Below are 20,071 nucleotides of genomic sequence, written 5' to 3'. Positions count from 1 at the left end.
TGCTGAACCTGTGCTTTCAGGTCCCTGGCTTATACACTGGTGAGATCTTTGCCAAACTGGAAATCTACATGTGGCTTGGGGTAACCAAATATGCGAAGAACTGTTTGACAGAGCTGCCTGAGAACTTCAAGTACCTCTCTGAGAGCGGACAGGAGATAGCCCAGCTCTCAGCATACAGTCCTCCCAGTCGGCTCAGCAGGGATGGTGAGTGCAGATGCCACTTTTGCATGGCTTAACCATGAGCGGGTGAACAGATAAGTCCTGCCCCAGAGACAGTGTCCAAGGAGCAGAAATTGGTCTATCATCTCCATGTCATCTTCAAGGCATGACTGGGACAGGCAGGTCCAGTTTCCCTTCTGAGGACATGTTTGCTCACTGACAGATAGAGCACTAGGCTGGTTGGGTGCTTTGTAGACACTGAATGTGCTGCCAAGCTGGCAACGGGCATGAGGTCTGCCCCTTTGCTGAGGCCTGGTGGTGCTCCCCTGCAGTAAATGTTCTGCGCATCAGCAAATCACTGCACATTTCACATGTCATGTCCTCCCCAGAGATGTCTGGGGAGTCCACTGAGCTTGTCTGGCTCAGCCAAACCATTTGAGATATGCTGGCTTTCTGAAAACCACAGCAAGTTCCCCCAGAAGTGGTACCCATTCCTTGCAGGATGTGCCCACTCCTACCTGTCTGGCCCTTTTCTTCATGCATGTTTTGGTCTCACACAGGGCTGGACTGGGAACATGAGACCTCTCTTCTCTTTTAATTACCAGACTTTACCTATTTCCAACTCCGAGCCCATCTATATCAGGCTCGAGGGATCCTCCCTGCAGATGACAATGGCCTTTCAGATCCATTTGCGAGAGTGGTGTTTTCAACTTATTGCCAGACAACCAGGGTGAGACCATGTAAACACTTGCTTCTGCCTTTCTGGGGTCTTGGGGAGAGAAAAATTATCACGTCCTCACTAACATGTTGAAGACCAGTGCTGTGGCAGTCCTCCTGGAAATTTTGTAACTCCAGTCATGAGATATTTGTGTGCTCTGGGTGCTGTAACTGTGTTAAGGGAACATTTGACAAAACATATATCATTGAGCATGGTCTCAAAGCTTGATTGACGTGTGCTAGTTGACCCCAGGTGCTGATTTCATACCTTTACTGTCTTCCCTTCTGCCAGGCGCCGGCTACTTGTGTCTGTATGGGAGAGGGGATCAGTCCACACTTCCTCACTCTCTTTACAAAGTGCCTGTGGTTTGTGTCTGCTGGCTGTGGTAGGCTTAGGCCTTTTGTCTCTCTATGTAGATGCTGGAGGAGACACTGAGCCCCATGTGGAACGAGCTGCTTCTGTTTGACCAGCTCATAATTGATGGGAAAAAAGAAGAGTTGAAAACAGAGACCCCCATTGTTATAATCAACCTTTTCAGCCACAATAAATTTGTAAGTATGGCCTTGCTGCCCTCCTGCTGTCATTTCCAGTACAGGGAAGGCAGGGGAGCAACGTGTGTGTGCGTGTGTGCTGTGAGTGGGCACTAAGAAACCACATCTCTGTTTGGTTTCCATGACTCAGCTTGATCCTGGTCCACCGATGACAGTGAGTCCTGGAGCCTGTGGCTGAGGTTGAGACTTTCTGTAGACTTCTGCTATAAGCTGGAGTGAAGTTGCTGGGTGCAGCTGCAGATGGTGCAGAGGTGCCCTGAGCCAGGGCCTGACGAGTGCTCAGTGGAGCCGGGATCTCTCCTTTTTGAAGAAGCCCTGTGACTCTTCCAGCTGCCTTCCCTGCTTCCTTGGCAGGCTGATGTATCAGAGGGCTCATAGCCTACTGGAGCTCTTAGGGCTGTTCCTTCCTCTCTGTCCTCCAGAAGTCATCTTCCATCCCTCCTCAATCCTCCCTTTTCTCCCTTCATTAGTACTTTGAAGTCATACTCGTCTCCTTGGGCCTCTTTGTTATTGTGAGGAGAATGGCATAACTTGCACTGGCTTCCCCTGTGTAGCTCAGCAGCTTTCCTGGGACTATTTCCAGGGTCCCAGTATAAGACAGACACTGACATACTGAAGGGGCTCCAGAGGAGGCCATCAAGCTGTTTAGGGTTAGAGCACAGGGCAGCTTGAGGAGAGGTGAAGAGCTGGGTATATTCAGCCTGGAGAAGCTGATGTAAAGGCAGTGTCTTATTGCTGCATGCAGCAGCCTGATGGGAGAAGGTAGAAAGTGTGAAGCCAGCCTTTTCTTGGAGGTGGCCAGGCACAATGACAGGACATGAACAGAAGTTGGAACAAGAAAAAAGTCTAACTTGATGTAAGGAAGTAATTTTCGCCCAGAGGAAGTTCACATGCTGGACCTGAAGCTCAGAGAGCTTTTGGGATCTCTGTCCTTGGAGACATTCAAATTCTGGCTGAAGGAGACTCTGAGCAACCTTATCTAATCTGGTGCTACCTGATCTGTTCTTTGATGCATGGTCCCAGGCCATTTCCCCCAGTCTGCATGGAGATGGACTGACCATTAGGAAGATCTGCTGCAAGTGTATCTCATCTGTTCCTTACTCTGGATGGTGAACAGGAAATCAAAGCAGAGGATGGCCAGGGTGGAAGAGAGTTCTTGTGCTGTTCCAGATTGGCTGGAATTAGTGACGGTCTTTTCTCTGAGGTGGTGAGATAACACAGGGATGCTTTGACCCATTCCCTCCTTTCCCAGAGGGCTCCCCAGAGTTCCTCGGCCAGGCTTTTGCTGTCCCTCAGGTGAAGATGGTTGATGAGCCTTACACCAAACCTGCCCTGCAGTTCTTTGATTTCTACAAAGGCACCAAAACAGCAGGAGAGCTCATTGCTGCTTTTGAGCTGATTGAACTGGATTACATTGGCTATTTGGAGGTAATGGACTTGTAGGAAGCTGCACATGGTTGCCAGCTCTCTGGGGAGAGCTGTGTGGGTGAGGAGCTGGTTGCATGGGGTCCACCAGAGAATTCCCTGTTGAAAGCCACATTTGGCTTTCAACTGAAGGGAGGCTGCAGGGTCAGAGCCTGTTAGCACAGATCAAGAGGGGAGGGAGAGGGGGCATGGCATGGAGTACAGAAATGGCTTTCATCACGTGGTGTGCCCTGGCTCCACCTGTTCAGCCATCAGTGCCTGAAGACATGGAGCCCAAGGAGCCCGACTACCTCGGAGACCCCCATGCTGGACGATACATCATCCCTGAGGGCATCCGCCCGGTGCTGAAGGAGTTTCGCATAGAGGTGTGCTGTCTTCTATTCGGCTGCCCCACTCCCCCGCCACCAGGCTGCCTCAGGCAGACAGCTCAGCTGGTCTGTGCAGAAGGCAGGGCTTGGAGAGAGTGTCAGGCTTGGAGCTCCAATGTGGCTTTGAGGTCTGAGCAGATGCCAGAAATGGAGATGCTTGACATGAAGGAGAAACTGTCTCAGCAGTTTAAGAGCCAGAGTTGTTGGGTGGCTGAATTGGGAGACTGACACTGTGCCTCTCTTAGGGTCTGTGTCCTGTGGGGTTAGGAGGGGTGGCAGCACTGGGCAGGGTTGTGGGCTGCATGGTCATGCCATGCTTGGTATGTCTTGAGCAGCCCAGCAGCTTTGTGTTGTGCTTCAGATCCTCTTCTGGGGCCTGCGGGACCTGAAGCGTGTGAATTTGTTTGAGGTGGATCAGCCCCAGGTGATCATTGAATGTGCTGGCAAGAAGGTGGAGTCTGAGGTGATACTGGCCTACAAAGAGAACCCTAACTTCACCGAGCTGGTCAAATACATGGACGTGGTGAGTGGGATGGGTGGTCCTGCCTTGTTAAGGTGCACTGTGGCCACCCTGCACCTGTGCACTGCCTCTCTGCCTGGGGCAAAGTAACAGGAGGGGAGCTGCTCCAGGGTTTTGCTCTCTCATGACCACATGGTTCAGATGCAGATCAAAACCTTTGAGAAATTGCCCACCAAGAGCAGTCTTAGCCATCACCTGACACTGCAGAGCTTTGGGTTTTGGGCAGATCTGCAAGGTACTGTCAGACTTCCCTGTGTGTGTGGTGGGGCTGCCACAGGTATCACCCTTGCTCCTGTGAACCCCATGTGTGGTTCTTTTGTAGGAGCTCCCAGAGCAGGTCTATCTGCACCCTCCCCTCAGCATCTTCGTGGTAGAAAAGCGGGCGTTTGGGCGCACTGTGCTGGTGGGTACCCACATTGTGTCTGATGTGATGAAATTCTCTCCCAGAGAGCTGGAGGAAGAACCAGAAGATGTGCCCAAAGGTGAGGTGGCTTGATAAGGCTCCTGTGGAGGCAGGCAGATTTTGCCAGTGGCAGAGATCCCTGACTCTTCCACTTCCTTCTAGCCAGTCAGCAAAGTCCTCTCCTGAGAGCCATAATATGCCCAGAAAAAGCACAGCATGGGGCAGGTTAGGGTTGGAGTAAGGTTGTGATCAAGCTTCAGCAAGCTCGTCCACTAGAACCAAGGCTTGGAAGGTTTCTGCTTTTCTCACATCACTGGATCAAGGTCTGTTCATTAGGTAATGGATTCACAAAATAGCTCTGTGATAGCAGCAGCCAGAGCTCCTGACTTGGAAATGTATTTGGAAGAATAAATAAGGCACAAAGGGGAAGAAGCAAAGGATTGATCGATCTGTGGTCATTTCCAAGTAAGGAAGGTGCATTTCATAAATCTGAAATCCTGGGAGTCAGCAACAAGCATGTTGATGACAGAGGCCAGTCTCAGAACTGTGTTTGGATTTCCAATAATATTTTTGCAGGGTCTGCTATCAAAAGCTTTAAAAGCAATCACACTGCAGTGGGGAAAGGAGGGAGGGTTTTCCTATGGAACAGTAACTGGCCAAAATGAAGCAGTGGGCATGGCAACAGGAAGCTCTTTCTCTTCTTCTCAGCTTGGAAAGTCTCATCCCATCATCTTCCCTCTCAGACTGTGGTAAACATTGGTCCAGCAGCTGGTGACCCAGGTCGCAGCACTCACCCCCTGAATCTTGTGAAGGTGAGTGATACGTTGAGCCCAGGAAATTCTGAAGTTTGAAAAGCCAAACTGAAAGTTACAAGCAAGAAATAGTTCACAAGTTCAGAGTTAAGTCTGAACCTCCTGTTTCGGTCTGGACCTGAACACTCCTTTCTCCTGACTGTTCATTGGCACTGCTGCATATCTGGGCTCCAGCACAGCAAGCAGAGTTGTGTTGCCTTGTGCCTTCAAAACTGCTGCTTCTGTAGCAAAGCACAAACTTGGGGCTACAGGTACAGCCTCTGCCAGAGGCTCCCAGGGCACTAAAGTAGGGTATGTGAGTGTCCTTGGTGGTTTTTTTTTGTTTGTTTTTTTGTTTTTTGTTTTTTTACTTTCTCTGAACCCTTTTGTTTGTTCTTTAATGCTCCTTTGAAGAAAATTCGTATCAATAAGCTTGTAAAGAAGGAGGATATATATGAAGAGGAAAAGCCAGAGCTAGAAGAACTGGATTGGTGGTCTAAGTACTACGAGTCCCTGAAGGAGCTGTATAACCAGGTAATTTTTTGTGACAGCTGCCAGCAGAGGGAAAAAGTGGCTGAACTGGCTTGAAAAAAGACTTTCTTTTTTAACAGCACTGAGTGCTATAGGAGCCTTCCTGGCTTGGCTCTGCAGAAGGATGTGGGCTTTTGTGTGTCAACACATAATATTGCCAGTTATGAAGCATAGAATCATAGAATGTATTGAGTTGGAAGGGACCTTTAAAGCTCATCCAGTCCAGCCTCCCTGCAGTGAGCAGGGCCACTGTTACCAGATCACGTTGCTCACAGCCCCATCAAGTGTGACCTTGAATATCTCCAGGGATGGGGTCTCCACTGCCTCTCTGGGCAACCTGCTCCAGTGATCTATCACTGGAGCATCCATCAAGTGGACTGATTTCAGCAGGCAATGGCTGTTGAAACATCCTTGAAGCTAGGTTCCCACGCAATTTTGAGAATGCGACTAGGATTTTGTCGAGGCACTCCTGAAAATGTGACATTGCTGATTTTACCTGCAATGCAGGGACTTTCATGCTGGTTACTCTCTGTCTTTGCTGTCTTCCCATGATGTGCTATGGGAGCAGGTCTGCTCCAAATTTCCTTCCTTGCCCTGTGTCCCTTAAATCCCAATGAAAAAAAAGCTAGCAGGAAGATCTGGGGAGAATACAATGTCATTAAGGCACTCATTGCATAATCTACTCTGATGACGTTAATTCTAAATGAGCCTAAGCTGGGTATTACTGACTCTGCTGGCTGGAAAGCTTTGCCAGTGTCCTGTGCTTGGATGGAGAAGCCATTGCTGTCAGGGATGTGAGGTTACTGTCTGTGTGTGTTTCAGCAACACAGTGATGAGGAAGATGCTGAGAATGATGACCTGAATGATATGGGTGAGTCCTCTAGCAGTACCCAGCTCTTTTGTGTGGAGAACCATGACTTAACACCATCCCAGAGTGTGTTGGGCTTGTGGGAATGAGACCTGAGCAGGCAACAGCTTTGCAACACTCAGCAAAAACAACACAAAAGAGAGGAGAGAGACTGAAAGACTGGCAAGGGCTAACAAAGGGTATTTCAAATTGAAACCACCAGACTTTCCTCAGAAAAGTTTGGAAAATTGGGTTGAAGCAAAAGCCTTCTTGCGTGAACAAAAACCTGCAGAAAAATCAGCTGCAAGGATCATGGAATTGTCAGGGTGAGAGCAGGAAGCAAAGGTGGGATGGAGAGAGAGGATGGTGGAGAGGCAAAATAGCCCAGGAACTGGACATCTCTCTGTGCAGGTGGGATACTCACCTGGGTACAGGATTCATTGCGAGGTGACAGACAGTAATAATAAACATGTGATCTGAAAACAGTGTTACAACTGTAGGGTCAGGTTTGCCGAGGTGTGAACAGTGACTCGCCTAGCAATGACCTGGGGAGGTGAGACAGTGAGTGTAGAAATGATATATAAATCCTCTTTAGTGAGAGAGCTGGAAAGTACCTGTATGCCATTAGTGCTCAAGGGATTGGAGGTCCTTGGGAGATGTGGCAAGAGCGTACCCTCTCCATCCTTGGGTTTCTGGTGCACCAGAGAAAGGTCTAGCTATGCTCTCTCCTGGTACAGCTGCTTGTGCCGAAAATAGTAGTGATGCTGTATTTAGACATCCTCCCAAAAGAGCACTCCATCAAATAAGCACCTATCCAAAGATGAGGGTTAGCTCTGACTTGTGCCTTCCCTGACAGTGCCTGTGGACTGGTCTTGCTGCCTTCCTCCTTTTGGTCTCTGCCCACTTCCTTCCTAAACAGTAGCCATGCAGGTAGGCAAGTCTGTGCCAGTTTTTGCCTGCCCCTGACTCATCCAGGCATGCCTTCCTGGGTAACCTGAGATGCCGCAAGAACACCCATTACAGACGGGCAGTAGTTTTGGTTACCCTGACACAGGTCAAAGCTGTGGGAGAAATAGAAAGCTGTAGCTGGGGTCATTGCATGGGCAGACACTTGAGATGATGGGAGATATTAGAGCATTTCCTAATCTCCTCTTGCCGTTTCTAGATGGAGGGAATTTAAATGCATCCTCCATTGATACAGAAGCAGAAGATGAGGCAGTAATTGAAGCTGAGCCAGCTCAACCCAAGAGGAAGCTCATCGCCACCATTCAGGTGATTATTGGGCTGGCAGATGTGGCCTTTTTCAACCCTGGCCCTTTGTTCCATGTACCTCACCTCCTTGCAGTGGAGCTTAGGCTGTGAGGAGATCCTGCAGTGTCTGATGGGTTCCCATTGGTGCTGGGCTTTGGAACAGCTAGTGAGACCTTGGAGCCACACTGAGTTGTGTGTGCACATCTGAGGATGGACCTGGGGGAATAAGGGATAAACTGTAACACCCTGCACTGAGTAATAGGGGGGTAAGGTAGGGCCAAATGAAATGTTTGAAGTAGGGGAAGAATGGTCTTTCTGATTCTTCTCCCTTTTAAGATGGCAGGAAAATGCCCAAAGTGAGTTTACTTATTTCAGATCTACAACTCTGAGCTGGAAAATGAGTTTGATAATTTTGAAGACTAGCTGTGTATTTTCCCCCTTCATCGTGGCAAAGCAAATGAGGATGAAGATGGAAACGAGGATGAACATTTTGAGGGGAAGTACAAGGTACTGTATAATTTAAATTTGTGCTGCATGTGGAAGAAAATCCTTAGGACAACCCGTATTTCAGAACATGCCAACACCATCAAAGACTTGGAGAGCGTGTATGTGTGTGTATATGTGTGTGCAAAGTAATGTGAGGCCACTGTGCAGCATGGCCAGGGTACTGTGGGTGCCTGTGGAGGTAATTGTGTACTGTGCTCTTTTGTTAGTTTATAAATGCACCTGATTTAGATTTGTCAGCTCTTGCAAAGAGAAAGCATGAAACATAAAGGACACTTACTCTGGTTCAGTTCTCTGTGTGTGTTCAGTATGCAAATAAGCATTAGTGAGCTTCACTGGTTTTAAAATAAGTAAAACTTGTTTAAAAGAGGCATCATCCTCCCACCCAAGAGCTGTTGTAGACTCTGAAATATCAACTACAGAAGTTGATTTCAGAAAGTCCCTGGAAAACCTTTGCTGCTCTCTGCCTCTGTCAGTCCAAAGTGCCTGGAGATGTTAACATCTCCTGGCATTGGCAGTGGTCTAACAGCCTGCAGCCTAACTTGCAAGGAGGGACTGCCTGGGCCAGATGGACATGACAGTGCCTTTGCAAAGGATTGTCCTCAAGGGCATGGGGTGTCTCTGGTCTGCATGAGGCAGTGGCTCTGATCTTAGAGTCGACAGATGAAGCTGGTCTTGATGGTTCCAATCCCATCTGAGATACTGTCTTTTGTTGTTACTTGCAATGTCTTTTCTGCAGGGCTCCTTCTATGTCTACCCCACTGAGGAGGCAGGCACACAGCCCAAGATCTCCCAGGGCATTCCAAGAAACAGACCCATCAAGGTTCTTGTAAGAGTTTACATCATTAAGGTAAGACTGGTGATAGTAATGCATGGAGGTCTGTCCCAGCCTATGGACCTCCTGCTATTCTCTGCTCAGTAAATATGAGCAGTGGCACTTGAGAAAAGCTCAGTCCTGGATTGAAGGCTCTGCCAGTCCAGTGGAAGTCAGCTACATCTTGCCGACAGGGAGCCATCCGTGCATTGTAGCTTCAAGGGTGGCTAATTATCTGGATGAGCATTTCTTGGCTCCTCTGATCTGCCTTGGGATAGTGAGAAAGCAGGTGGACCAACAGCTGGAGACATTGGTGGCTTGTTGAGCAGGGATTTGCTTGGGAACAAATGCCTGTGTCACTGCTGGGACAGTGGTGGAGGGACATGAGCAGCGAGCTTGGGTGGTTTCAGGCCTGTGCAGTGTTGCCTGTGCAGGCTGCTCTCTGCAGCTGATGTATGGCAGTATCTCTTGTGTATTCCAGGCTACGAACCTGTCTCCAGCAGACCCCAATGGCAAGGCAGACCCCTATGTGGTGGTGACCGTGGGGCAGGAGCAAAAGGACACAAAGGAGCGATACATCCCAAAGCAGCTCAATCCTGTGTTTGGAGAGTATGCAGGAAATTTTTATCTAGCAGGTGTAATAGGAAGAGTGCAAATCTGGGGCTCAGTCTACAACCCAGCATATGTGGTCTTCTGTTCCTTCATGCTGGAGAATCTTTTGCATATCTCTTGCCTCTGGCTGACACAGGAGCCATAGGTGTTTTGGGTTAGGAGGGGAGCACTTCCAAGGGCTTGATTTAACAGACAAAGTAGCAAGCTGAGCAGCAACAGAGCATTGGAGAGCTTTTTCCATAGCTCCAGGACCTCTGTCCAAGGGGTTACATTCCTGGAAAAGTAACTCTGTTTGAATGTGTGCACTGAAAACTGCACACACTGAACTCTACAGAGAACCAAACTCTATCAGAGGTCTTTGAGTTGTCACATACAGTTCTTAAATGTGTAGGATGGTAAAAGCAGAACACGGGTTTTGTTTCCATCCTCTTTGCTAATTGTGCTCTCCCCGTCCTGCTTCTGTCCAGAGTTCTGGAGCTGACAGTCTCCTTTCCTGTGGAATCAGAACTTACTGTGGCAATATTTGACCATGATTTGGTTGGATCTGATGATCTGATTGGGGAGACCAAGATTGACTTGGAGAATCGATTCTACAGCAAGCACAGGGCCAACTGTGGAGTGGCTTCTCAGTATGACATGTAGGTACTGGTGTGACACATTAGGGCCATGAGACACGTTCTTACCAGTAACAGAACAGTTACAGTTTTGCAGGACAGAGCTTGCATCCACAGTATCCTTTGAGCAGGTGCCCCACAGATTCACTACAAGTCACACAGATACAGATAGTGTCATCTCCTTTAGATTCCTACGTGCTTCCTGTGATAGCACTAATTCATACTGCAGAATAATACGTCTTTTATATAGTAGCAAAAAATTCTTTAATACTGGTGTTCTGTGAGAAAAGCGCTCACATGACATTGACATGATTTTAATCTCTCACAGAAAGTAGGGTGATTTGTCTGGCAATAGCTAATTCTGTGAGCAACAAGGCTCATCATGTCTGTTTTCCTTTGGCCTCTGGATTCTCTGGTGTCTTTGGCAAGTTTTCTGTCAATTTCTCTTCTACCCTGGGGAATAGGCACGGAGTTGAGGCCCCAGCACTGTTAAAACCTCTCTTCCCTTTACTAGCTGTAGCTGGAACTGCTCCTCTTGCTAGTTTGAAGCTAATGGTTCTGCGGAGTGCAGCCTGGTTTGTTCAGGGGGTGGAGAGCTTGTTACGCTTTTCATTCATTAAGCTTTTGTGTGCCTGTGGTTTTCCCAGAGAAAAATCTGAGCAGGGATCTTGTGGCATAGCCTGTGCTGTAGGGAAGACAGGGTGTTTCACAACCTAGGGGAAAAAGGCCCGTTGTGTTGAAGATGAAGATGTTCTCTGTGTTCTCCCTTCCATGCAGAAATGGCTACAACACATGGCGAGATGCTTTCAAGCCCACACAGATCTTGGATAGTTTATGCAAGAAAAACTCGCTGCCTGCAGCAGAGTACAGACGGGAGGAGGTCAAAGTGGACAATAAAATATTCAAGGTCCCTCCAGAGGCTTTTCCTGAAGGTACAGAGGGCTTGGAGAATGAAGACTGCTCCCTCAGGCACCTGCCGGCACCCAGCAATGCCCACGCTGGTGAGAGGTCTGGGAACTCCCCAGCCTCTCTTTCGTGAAGCGTCCAGGCTGGCTGCCACTGCTTCTCCTTTGCTGTTTCTCTTTCCTCCTAACTGGCATTACAAACCCTGAGCCAGGGCCACAGGTGTCCAAGAACACAGCAACCTTTCATGCCCTCCACAAGAAGGGATGGCCAACTTCCCTAAGCACGGGCCTGTCCCTGCTGTGTACGTTCCCTCCAGCAGCCGAAACCCATGCAATTGAATCCAACCTGGAGGAAAGAATGTAGGTGTGGTCCACCAGTGGATGGCTGGGTCCCTGCGAGGCAGTGCTGTGCAGCCTGTAGGAAGGATGATCCCTGTGCCTGACCTGCCCTGAGAGGGAGGACCTAAGCGTACAGCCAACTTGACCTTCTTTCAGTGCTGCTGCTTCTCAGTTTTCCTCTGGATTCTATGGGTCGTGACATGAAAAGGAAAGAAATCCTGCTCTGGAGAGGGCAAGGAGCCTCCAAAAGCCCTTTTCCTCTTTTTCTCAAATCACTTAGTAGCTGGGGAGGGAGAAATGATGTGCTCTCCTGAGAGCCAGCTCTGATTCAAAAGTAGCTGCAGTTGGTACCTCTGCTGTGCTCAGGGACTGCATGGGATTGGTTTCAGGCTGATCTCCAAAGGGTAGATGCTCTCCATAAACTCTGGGGTGGGTGAGTCATTGTGTACTCACCTGTTGGTTTCTGCTTTTCTCCCCACCAGCAGGATTTGTTCTTGAACTGCCATTTGGCTTCACTGTGCCAAATGAGTCAATCATGCAGACTTAATGGAGAGTGTTAATTAAACAGAGAGCACAGCTGCATGTCAAGCAGTGCTCTTCTGGCGAAACCTCTCATCCATGGGTCTGTTGGCACTACCCTGTAGACATGGGAACTTGAACTTTCCAGAGAGTCACATCTTCCTTGGTGTTCCCTGGACCCTTTTCCCAGGGCCTTAATAAATTATTTTTTGCCCTTTTCCTCTTACTTCTCTTAGCCTGTTTGTCTTCCTGCCTACAGTGTTCCTCATCACTGCAGCATATTTAGCTCATTTCCTACATCCTCACCCTTCTGCTTCTCCCCATTTTGTTTTTCTGGGGAGGTGCTTGTTTGCCTAGTCCATCATCTTCCTTTACTTGTGCCTGTGACTAATGTCCTGATGTGGTTCTTGTTGGCCAGATGCCTTAATTTTATACCTGACTGTGTCCTACTACAGAGACCTCTGTAAGGAACAAGAGAGGAGCAGCAAATGAGAACTGGTCAGTGGATGATGAACATAAGACTTTGTACGTCCTGCAGCACTGGGAAGAGATGCCAGGATACGGGTACAAGCTGGTACCAGAGCATGTGGAGATACGGTCCCTGTACAACTCGGAGAACCCTGGGCTTGTGCAGGTGAGATGTGTTTGCTCGACCACCCTACATATTGTTCTGTGGAAGAACATTCAGGGTAGCTGGTTCCCAGCCCTGTGGCTGGTCCTCTTGCTGTCCTTTTGTCTTCTCATCATGGCTTGAATCCCATGTGTTCTTCCTTCCTGGTTGGGCAGCTGGAGCTATCTGTTTCTGCGGATGGCTGGCCCTGCTATGATGTGAGGACTGTTGGCCTTGGGTGTCCTTTGCTCACGTCTACCCTCTGACCTCTCATGGTTCTTCTGAACACTCTTTGCTCAAGCTCTAGTCATTGCTGTTGTGGTCACAGTGATGGTGGGCCAGAGTCCTCCCTGTCTCCTCAAGCCATGTAGCACTACTCTGACAAGGATGTTGTGCAGGTGGCACAACAAAGGTGGTTGCTCTGCCTTTCAAGCCCTGCCACAATGCACCACGGTGGGTGGTAGTGTCCTATCCCTGCCTCTTCCTCTGCTTCATCCCATGTCACTGCTGCTTTGCTCCCATGCAAGGGCCCTGTTCTGCCCGCTTGGCTTCCCCTGGGGGCATGACCTAACTGCTGTCTGGAGGAGAAACATTCACCCTCAGTTTTATACAGTGCAGTGATTTGAGTTCAAGCATTTTAGTGTCCTGCACAGAACATGTCCGGTTCCTTTGGGGAGGTCTGTAACGAAGCAGAGTACTGCAGTTACTCTGCCTTTGGTCAGCATTGGAAATGCGTGTGGGGAGGGAAGGATCAGATCCAGCACATTTTATTTTTCTTGATTATGCTGAAGCATTGCATCATCGTACACTTCTTGTTGAGACAGAGGAACACGTTCACCTCTGTTTGTAATGGACTCAATTACGCTGAAATGGTTTTTCTTGGGAGCAGGGTGGGGAGGGAAATAAGCAATTTTTGGTAGTTTTAATATTTTCCCTAAAATCCAGTCACTCTGAAGGGCTGGGGAATGGAGAGAGCCTAGCAGTGGCTTTCTGATGAGAGCTTTCTTTGCAAGACCAAGCCTTTGCTCCTTGAAGGTGGAGGGTGGTCTGTCTTTTGAAGTCTCTCTGCTGTATTCTCTTGTCAGGGCTCTTTGCACATGTGGATTGACATGTTTCCAAATGATGTCCCTGCACCACCGCCTGTCAACATCAAGCCGCGGTCACTGACCCTCCCCATGCCTGGCAGGATGTTACACGGAGTCCTGCACAGTCTAATGGTCTATGCTAGTGGGCATCCAGCCCTCCTCTCCGCTTCAGCTCTGGCCGTGGGCTGGTCTCTTGGGTGTATCAGCATGGGGCATAAACACTTCAGGTGCACAAGTGTTTGTGAAGGGCAGGGTTACTCTCTCTAAGGCTGGACATGAAGGAGAAAGAAACCCAGGCCAGAGCTACTCATCTAATTCTATTTTGGCTAGTGCACAGATGTCCTCTGGGTGCCCAGTGAAGTGAAGTTGAAGGAGGAGGTATGCTGTTTTCAATGATCTAATGGGGCTGTTGAGATGGAGAGTCCAGATTCTTCTCAGAGGTGCACATGAAAGGACAAAAGTTAATGGACACAAATTGCAGCAAGGGAAACTCCAACTGGATGTATTGAAAACATTTTTCCAATGAGAATGAAGCTACCCTGGGATAGGAATGGAGTGACCCAGAGAAGTGCTGACATATCTGTCCTTGGAAATATTTAGAACTCATGCAGACAAGACCCTGAGCAATCTGATCTACTATGAAGTCAGAGCAAAAGGTTGGAGCAGAGACTGCAAGATCCTTTCCTGCCTGAGTCTTTCTGTGCTCCTATGGCTAAGTGGTGCTGGATAGGTTTCCCATGAACCAGGAATTTCCTTTGCAAAAGTTGCCTGACTATAGGTGTTCATCTTGTGGGGTCGTAGCTCCCCCCACCCCCAGTAAGGGCTTTGTGCATGGTAGCGAGACTGCTGGTCTGTACTTGTCCCAGTGTTAGGAAGGTTCATTGGCCTCTCTGCCAATGTGGGCTTGACCTGCCCTCCCAAGCACTGGAGATGCGAGCATGTGTCTTACTCACCTCTGTGTTCTCCCCACAGCTATGAACTGCGTGTGATTATCTGGAACACAGACGACGTGATCCTTGATGATGTCAACCCAGTAACAGGAGAGCCTTCCAGTGACATCTATGTGAAAAGGTCTGATGGCAGGCAGAGGGAAGCCAGAGCCTGGCTGTCCTGCTCCCTGCCCTGCCCCACATCCTCACTGCCTCCTCTGAACCACTGCTCCTCCCTGCTTCAGTGTGAGGTGCCTCACTCCACTCCCCTGCATGGTTTGCTCTAGCCCAAAGATGGTCAGGTGTTGGTCTGGTTTGGCCCTTTGACTCTTCCTTTCCTGCTACCCCATGCTGCTTTTCCTTTGCGGCTGGCTGGCAGAGGTAGGAGATGATAAACAAGTTTATCTTCTGCAGCTGGATAAAGGGTCTTGACCACGACAAGCAGGAGACAGATGTTCACTTTAACTCCTTGACCGGGGAGGGCAATTTCAACTGGCGGTTCATCTTCCGCTTCAACTATCTCCCAACCGAGAAGGAGATCACCTACAAGAAGAAGGACTCTGCCTTCTCCGTGGAGGAATCAGAGTTTCGTGAACCAGCTGTTCTGGTTCTCCAGGTCTGGGACTACGACAGCATTTCAGCTAATGACTTTCTAGGTATGGTATGATGGGAAGCTGGAAGTGGGGTGACCTGTCCCTCACCATGCTGGAGTATTACAGCATTTCTCCTGGGGCCCAGCTCTCTCAGAAGGAACACCAGGAGCATCAAATCAAGCTCTTCATCTCACAAGTAATCTGGGCTGGTTTTTCACATGTGAGCTATAGACAGAGCCTGGAGATATGCACCTCTCCTACACAAATATGTTGAGCTTGCATGCTTGTCCTAGGCCCTTAGTTGTTCTTTTTTCAGGGCCTGTCATGCCACAGGACTTCCAGGTTCTGCTTCCTCACAACCTTTATTTCAAATTTATCAACTTGCCCTTTTTTCCTTGCTCTCACTTAGATCTGCAGATCTCTAAGACTTGTCCAAAAAGCAGCTTTTCCAGGACATTACGTTGTGAGCACAAAAATGTGAGACCATTTGGAACTTGAATTGCAGCATCCCATTGCTGGGGGTTTGAAGTTCCCTGGCTGCTCTTATACTTTCCAGTAACCAGACATGCTGGGCATGCAGCAAGGCCTGGAGATGAAGCTGGGCTGGTGGTGATTCTGTCCACACTATGCTAGCACAAGCACTGCTGCTTGTCTCCTGTTTCTGCTGCCATCCCCAAATTTGTAGAATTCCATTCAGTTGTCACTCCCTTCAAACACTGGCCTACTCTTCATTAAAAAGCAGACCCTTTGCCTTGCTGTCTCTTGGGCAAGATAAAATTCTCTTTATTCATCAGCCTTCCATGGTGTATTTAAAGGGCTTTACTTCCATGAGACACCTCCAGTGGTGATTGGTTCAGTCATGCTACTCAGGCTCTGAAGTGTTAGACAGCAATCACAATGATTCCTGGCATGTACAATCTCAGGAAATTCTAGCCAGAAACTATGCAGAAACTCTCCCTTGACCTGTTTCCTCTGCAGTGAATAGGTCTCTCAACCCATACTACTATGGCACATACTCTAGCCATGGCCCTCTCTGGCACTAGACACTCTCTTTCTCTCCCTAGTTAGTTGACACATTTCTTGTGTTGAGGGCCCAAAACTGGACATGGTATCGAGATGCAGTCTCACTACAAGTGAACAGAGAAGAACATCCCCATCCCTTGGTTGCTGGCTGTGCTTTTACCAATACGTGGCTATCATGGAAACATGGTGGAATGAGTCACACAACTGGAGTGCTGCCATGGATGGGTATAAGCTCCTCAGAAGAGATAGGCAAGGAAGGAGAGGCGGTGGGGTGGCCATGTAAGTTGGGGATTGCTATGACTGCCTAGAGATCAGTGATAATGACAACAGGGTTGAGTGCCAATGGGTGGGAATCAAGGGGAAGGCCAACAAGTCAGATATCATGGTGGAGGTTTGTTATAGACCACCCAGCCCGGATGAAGACATTTATAAGATATTCCATAGGCAGCTGGGAGAAGCCTTGCATTCGTTTCCCCTTGTACTCGTGGGGAACTTCAACTTCCCAGATATCTGCTGGAAATACAATACGGGAGAGAGGGAAGAGTCCCAGACGTTCCTGGAGAGTGTGGAAGATAACTTCCTGACACAGCTGGTGAAGGAACCGACAAGGGAAGGCACCCTGCTGACCCTGCTGTTTGCAAACAGAGAAGGTCTTGTGGGGGATGTGAACGCTGGAGGCTGTCTTGGGCACAGTGATCATGAAATGATAGAGATTTAAATCCTTAGAGAAGCAAGGAAGGGGGAGCAAGTAAGCACAAGGAGCAATGGGTGCAAGCTGGAGCATAGGAAGTTCCATGTGAACATAAGGAAAATCTTTTTCACTGTGAGGGTAACAGAGCACTGGAACAGGCTGCCCAAAGAGATTGTGGAGTCTCCTTCTCTGGAGACGTTAAAAAACCCACCTGCATGCACTGCTTTGTGACTTACTCTAGGTGATCCTGCTCAGGCAGGGGGGCTGGACTCGATCTTTCTAGGTCCCTGCCAGCTCCTAATATTCTGTGATTCTGTTTTTCATTATGCGCTCTCTTCACTGTTTCTGCAGGCTCCATTGAACTGAAGCTGCATGACATGGTACGGGCAGCCAAGAGCTCAGAGCATTGCACCATCAAGATGGCCAAGGAGAATGCAACACCTCGCTTCTCCATCTTCCGAAACAAACGCATGAGGGGGTGGTGGCCCTTCGTCAAACTCAAAGATCAAGAAGATGAGGAGAGGGAGGACAAGCAGAAGAAGAAGAGAAAGAAGTGGAGAAGCTCAGTCAAACCAGAGGATGTGGAGTTCACAGATGCCAGTGGGAACAAGTACTTCCTGACAGTAAGGCAGGGTGCTGGCACAGGTGACCATTCAGTGTTTTTGTTTCTGCCTTGACATGGCAATCTGTCCTGCTTGCAACATAATCTACACAGGCAGCAGAAACCCAGCTGCACAGACCTTTCTTTGTGCAGGGTCCTGGAGACTTGTCCCATCTGCTACAAATCCAGTACTTCATCTACTCAGAAGTGCCAGCTGCAGTGACATGCAGGGGGGCTGTCCAACTTCATGTCTTCCCCTTAACTTCCCATGGAGTAGTGCTCTGCGAGGGGAGCAAAGCAAGAGGCACAAGCCTGTCCATCAACTAGACACAACAGAAGAAAAAGTTTGTCTTAGGGGTTCTGCCTACACCAGACAGGCAGATATCACCTGTCCCAGGGCAGATGCACTGCTGATGACCCTGCTCATGGATCACTGTTTGTCTCCAGGGGTGATGAGTTTTGCTCAGTGCCAGTGTGGAAGGCTGCACAGAATGTTAGGAGTTGGAAGGGGCCTTGAAAGATCATCTAGTCCAACTCTCCTGCCTGAGCAGGATCACCTAGAGCAAGTCACAAAGTAACGTGTCCAGGCAGGTTTTGAATGTCTCCAGAGAAGGAGACTCCACAACCTCTCTGGGCAGCCTGGTCCAGTGCTCTGTCACCCTCACAGTGGAAAACTTTTTCCTTATGTTCAGGTTGAACCTCCTATGCTCCAGCTTGCTCCCATAGCCCCTTGTCTTGTCATTGGCTATCACTGAGAAGAGCCTGGCTCCTTCCTCCTGACACTCGCCCTTTACAAATTCATAACCATGAATGAGGGCACCGCTCAGTCTCCTCTGCTCCAAGCTCAAGAGCCCCAGCTCCCTCAGCCGCTCCTCAGCAGGAGATGCTCCACTCCCTCCATCATCTTTGTGGCTCTGCACTGGACTCTTTCAAGCAGTTCCCTGTCCTTCTTGAACTGAGGGCCCAGAGCTGCACACAATATTCCAGATGCAGTCTCTCCAGGGCAGAGTAGAGGGGGAAGAGAACCTCTCTTGACCTACTAACCACAACCTTCTAATAAACCCCAGGATGCCATTGGCCTTCTTGGCTCAAGGGCACATTGCTGGCTCATGGTCATCCTGCTGTCCACCAACACCCTCAGGTCCTTTTCTGCCTGGCAGCTCCAGCCACTCGTCCCCAAGTCTGTGGTGCTGCATGGGGTTATTGCACCTGAAGTGGAGGACCCAGCACTTGGCCTTGTTGAAGCTCATACAATTGGCCTCAGCCCATTGAGGTTCCTCTGCAGAACCTTCCTACCCTCAGGCAGATCGACACTCCCACCCAGCTTAGTGTCATCTGCAAACTTACTGAGTGGGCATTCAATCCCCTCATCCAGATAACTGATAAAGATGTTAAACAGGACTGGCCCCAAAACAGCCCTGGGGAACACTGCTTGTGACTGGTCACCAACTGGATTTAGCTCCATTCACCACAACTCTCTGTGCTCGGCCATCCAGCCAGTTTCTGACCCAGCAAAGCCTATGCCTGTCCAAGCCATGCCCAGCAGCTTCTCCAGGAGAATGCTGTGGGAGACGGTGTCAAAGACTTTACTAAAGTCCAGGTAGACAATGTCCACAGCCTTCCCCTCATCCACTAAGCAGGTCACCTTGTCATAGAAGGAGATCAGGTTAGTCAAGCAGGACCTGCCCTTCCTGAATTCATACTGACTGGGCCTGATCACTTGGTTGTCCTGCATGCAACTGCATGATGGCACTCAGGATTATTTGTTCCATGACCTTCTCTAGCACTGAGGCCAGACTGACAGGTCTGTAGTTCCCTGGGTCCTCCTTTCAGCCCTTCTTGTAGATGGCTGTCACATTTGCCAGCCTCCAGTCAACTGGGACCTCCCCAGTTAGCCAAGACTGCTGATAAATTATGGATAATAGCTTGGGGAGCACTTCTGCCAGCTCCCTCAGGACCCTGGGGAGGATCCCATCTGGCCCTGCAGACTTATGTATATCTAAGTGATGTAGCAGGTTGCTAACTGGCATGACTTCACTGTGCTTCCCATCCCTGTCTTCCCACTCAGGGGGGCTGGGTACCCACAGTACAACGGGACTTCCTACTAAAGACTGAGGCAAAGAAGGCATTAAGTACCTCAGCCTTTTCCTCATCCCTGGTCATGATGTTTCCCCCTGCATCTACTAAAAGGTGCAGTCCTTCTTTTGTTGCTAATGTATTTATAGAAACTCTTTTTGTTGCCTTTAACTAGCCAGATTATGTTCCAGCTGTGCTTTGGCCCCTTCTAGTTTTCTCCGTGCACAGCCTCACAGCAACCTTGTAGTCCTTCTGAGTTGCCTGCCCCTTCCGCCAAAGACCAAAAACTTTCCTCTTTTTTACTGAGCTCCAGCCAGAGCTCTCTGTTCAGCAAGGCCGATCTTCTTCCACACCGGCTCGTTTTCCGACACAGGGGGACGGCCTGCTCTTGTGCCTTTCAGATTTCCTTCTTGAAGAGTGTCCAGCCTTCCTGCACTCCTCTGCCCTTCAGGACTGCCTCCCAGGGGATTCTGCCAACCAAGACCCTAAACAGGCCAAAGTCTGCCCACCAGAAGTCCAAAGTGGCAGTTCTGCTAGACCTCCTTCCTTGCTTCTCTAAGCATTTAAATCTCTATCATTTCATGATCACTGT

The 20,071-nt window shown here is 49.2% G+C and overlaps 1 protein-coding gene across 1 annotated transcript in view; it reads left to right on the top strand.

Moving 5' to 3' along the window:
* The window catches only part of LOC104539414 (fer-1-like protein 4), a gene marked incomplete at both ends in the record, with an annotated part of 36,186 nt that extends 18,761 nt beyond the window's left edge, over positions 1-17,425 (top strand). The window contains 18 exon segments of the mRNA XM_010182930.1: positions 2,683-2,856; positions 3,102-3,218; positions 3,583-3,744; positions 4,064-4,223; positions 4,853-4,956; positions 5,338-5,469; positions 6,289-6,337; positions 7,479-7,585; positions 7,940-8,071; positions 8,808-8,918; positions 9,364-9,491; positions 9,962-10,132; positions 10,886-11,040; positions 12,327-12,505; positions 13,567-13,640; positions 14,497-14,637; positions 14,910-15,151; positions 17,154-17,425. Of these exon segments, the coding sequence (XP_010181232.1) occupies positions 2,683-2,856; positions 3,102-3,218; positions 3,583-3,744; positions 4,064-4,223; positions 4,853-4,956; positions 5,338-5,469; positions 6,289-6,337; positions 7,479-7,585; positions 7,940-8,071; positions 8,808-8,918; positions 9,364-9,491; positions 9,962-10,132; positions 10,886-11,040; positions 12,327-12,505; positions 13,567-13,640; positions 14,497-14,637; positions 14,910-15,151; positions 17,154-17,425 (2,610 nt within the window).
* Positions 17,426-20,071: the final 2,646 nt, after the last annotated feature.

The sequence above is a fragment of the Mesitornis unicolor genome, unplaced genomic scaffold (assembly GCF_000695765.1).
Source record: "Mesitornis unicolor isolate BGI_N332 unplaced genomic scaffold, ASM69576v1 scaffold20274, whole genome shotgun sequence".
Classification (NCBI taxonomy): domain Eukaryota; kingdom Metazoa; phylum Chordata; class Aves; order Mesitornithiformes; family Mesitornithidae; genus Mesitornis; species Mesitornis unicolor.
This window is presented reverse-complemented; position numbering and strand designations above follow the sequence as displayed.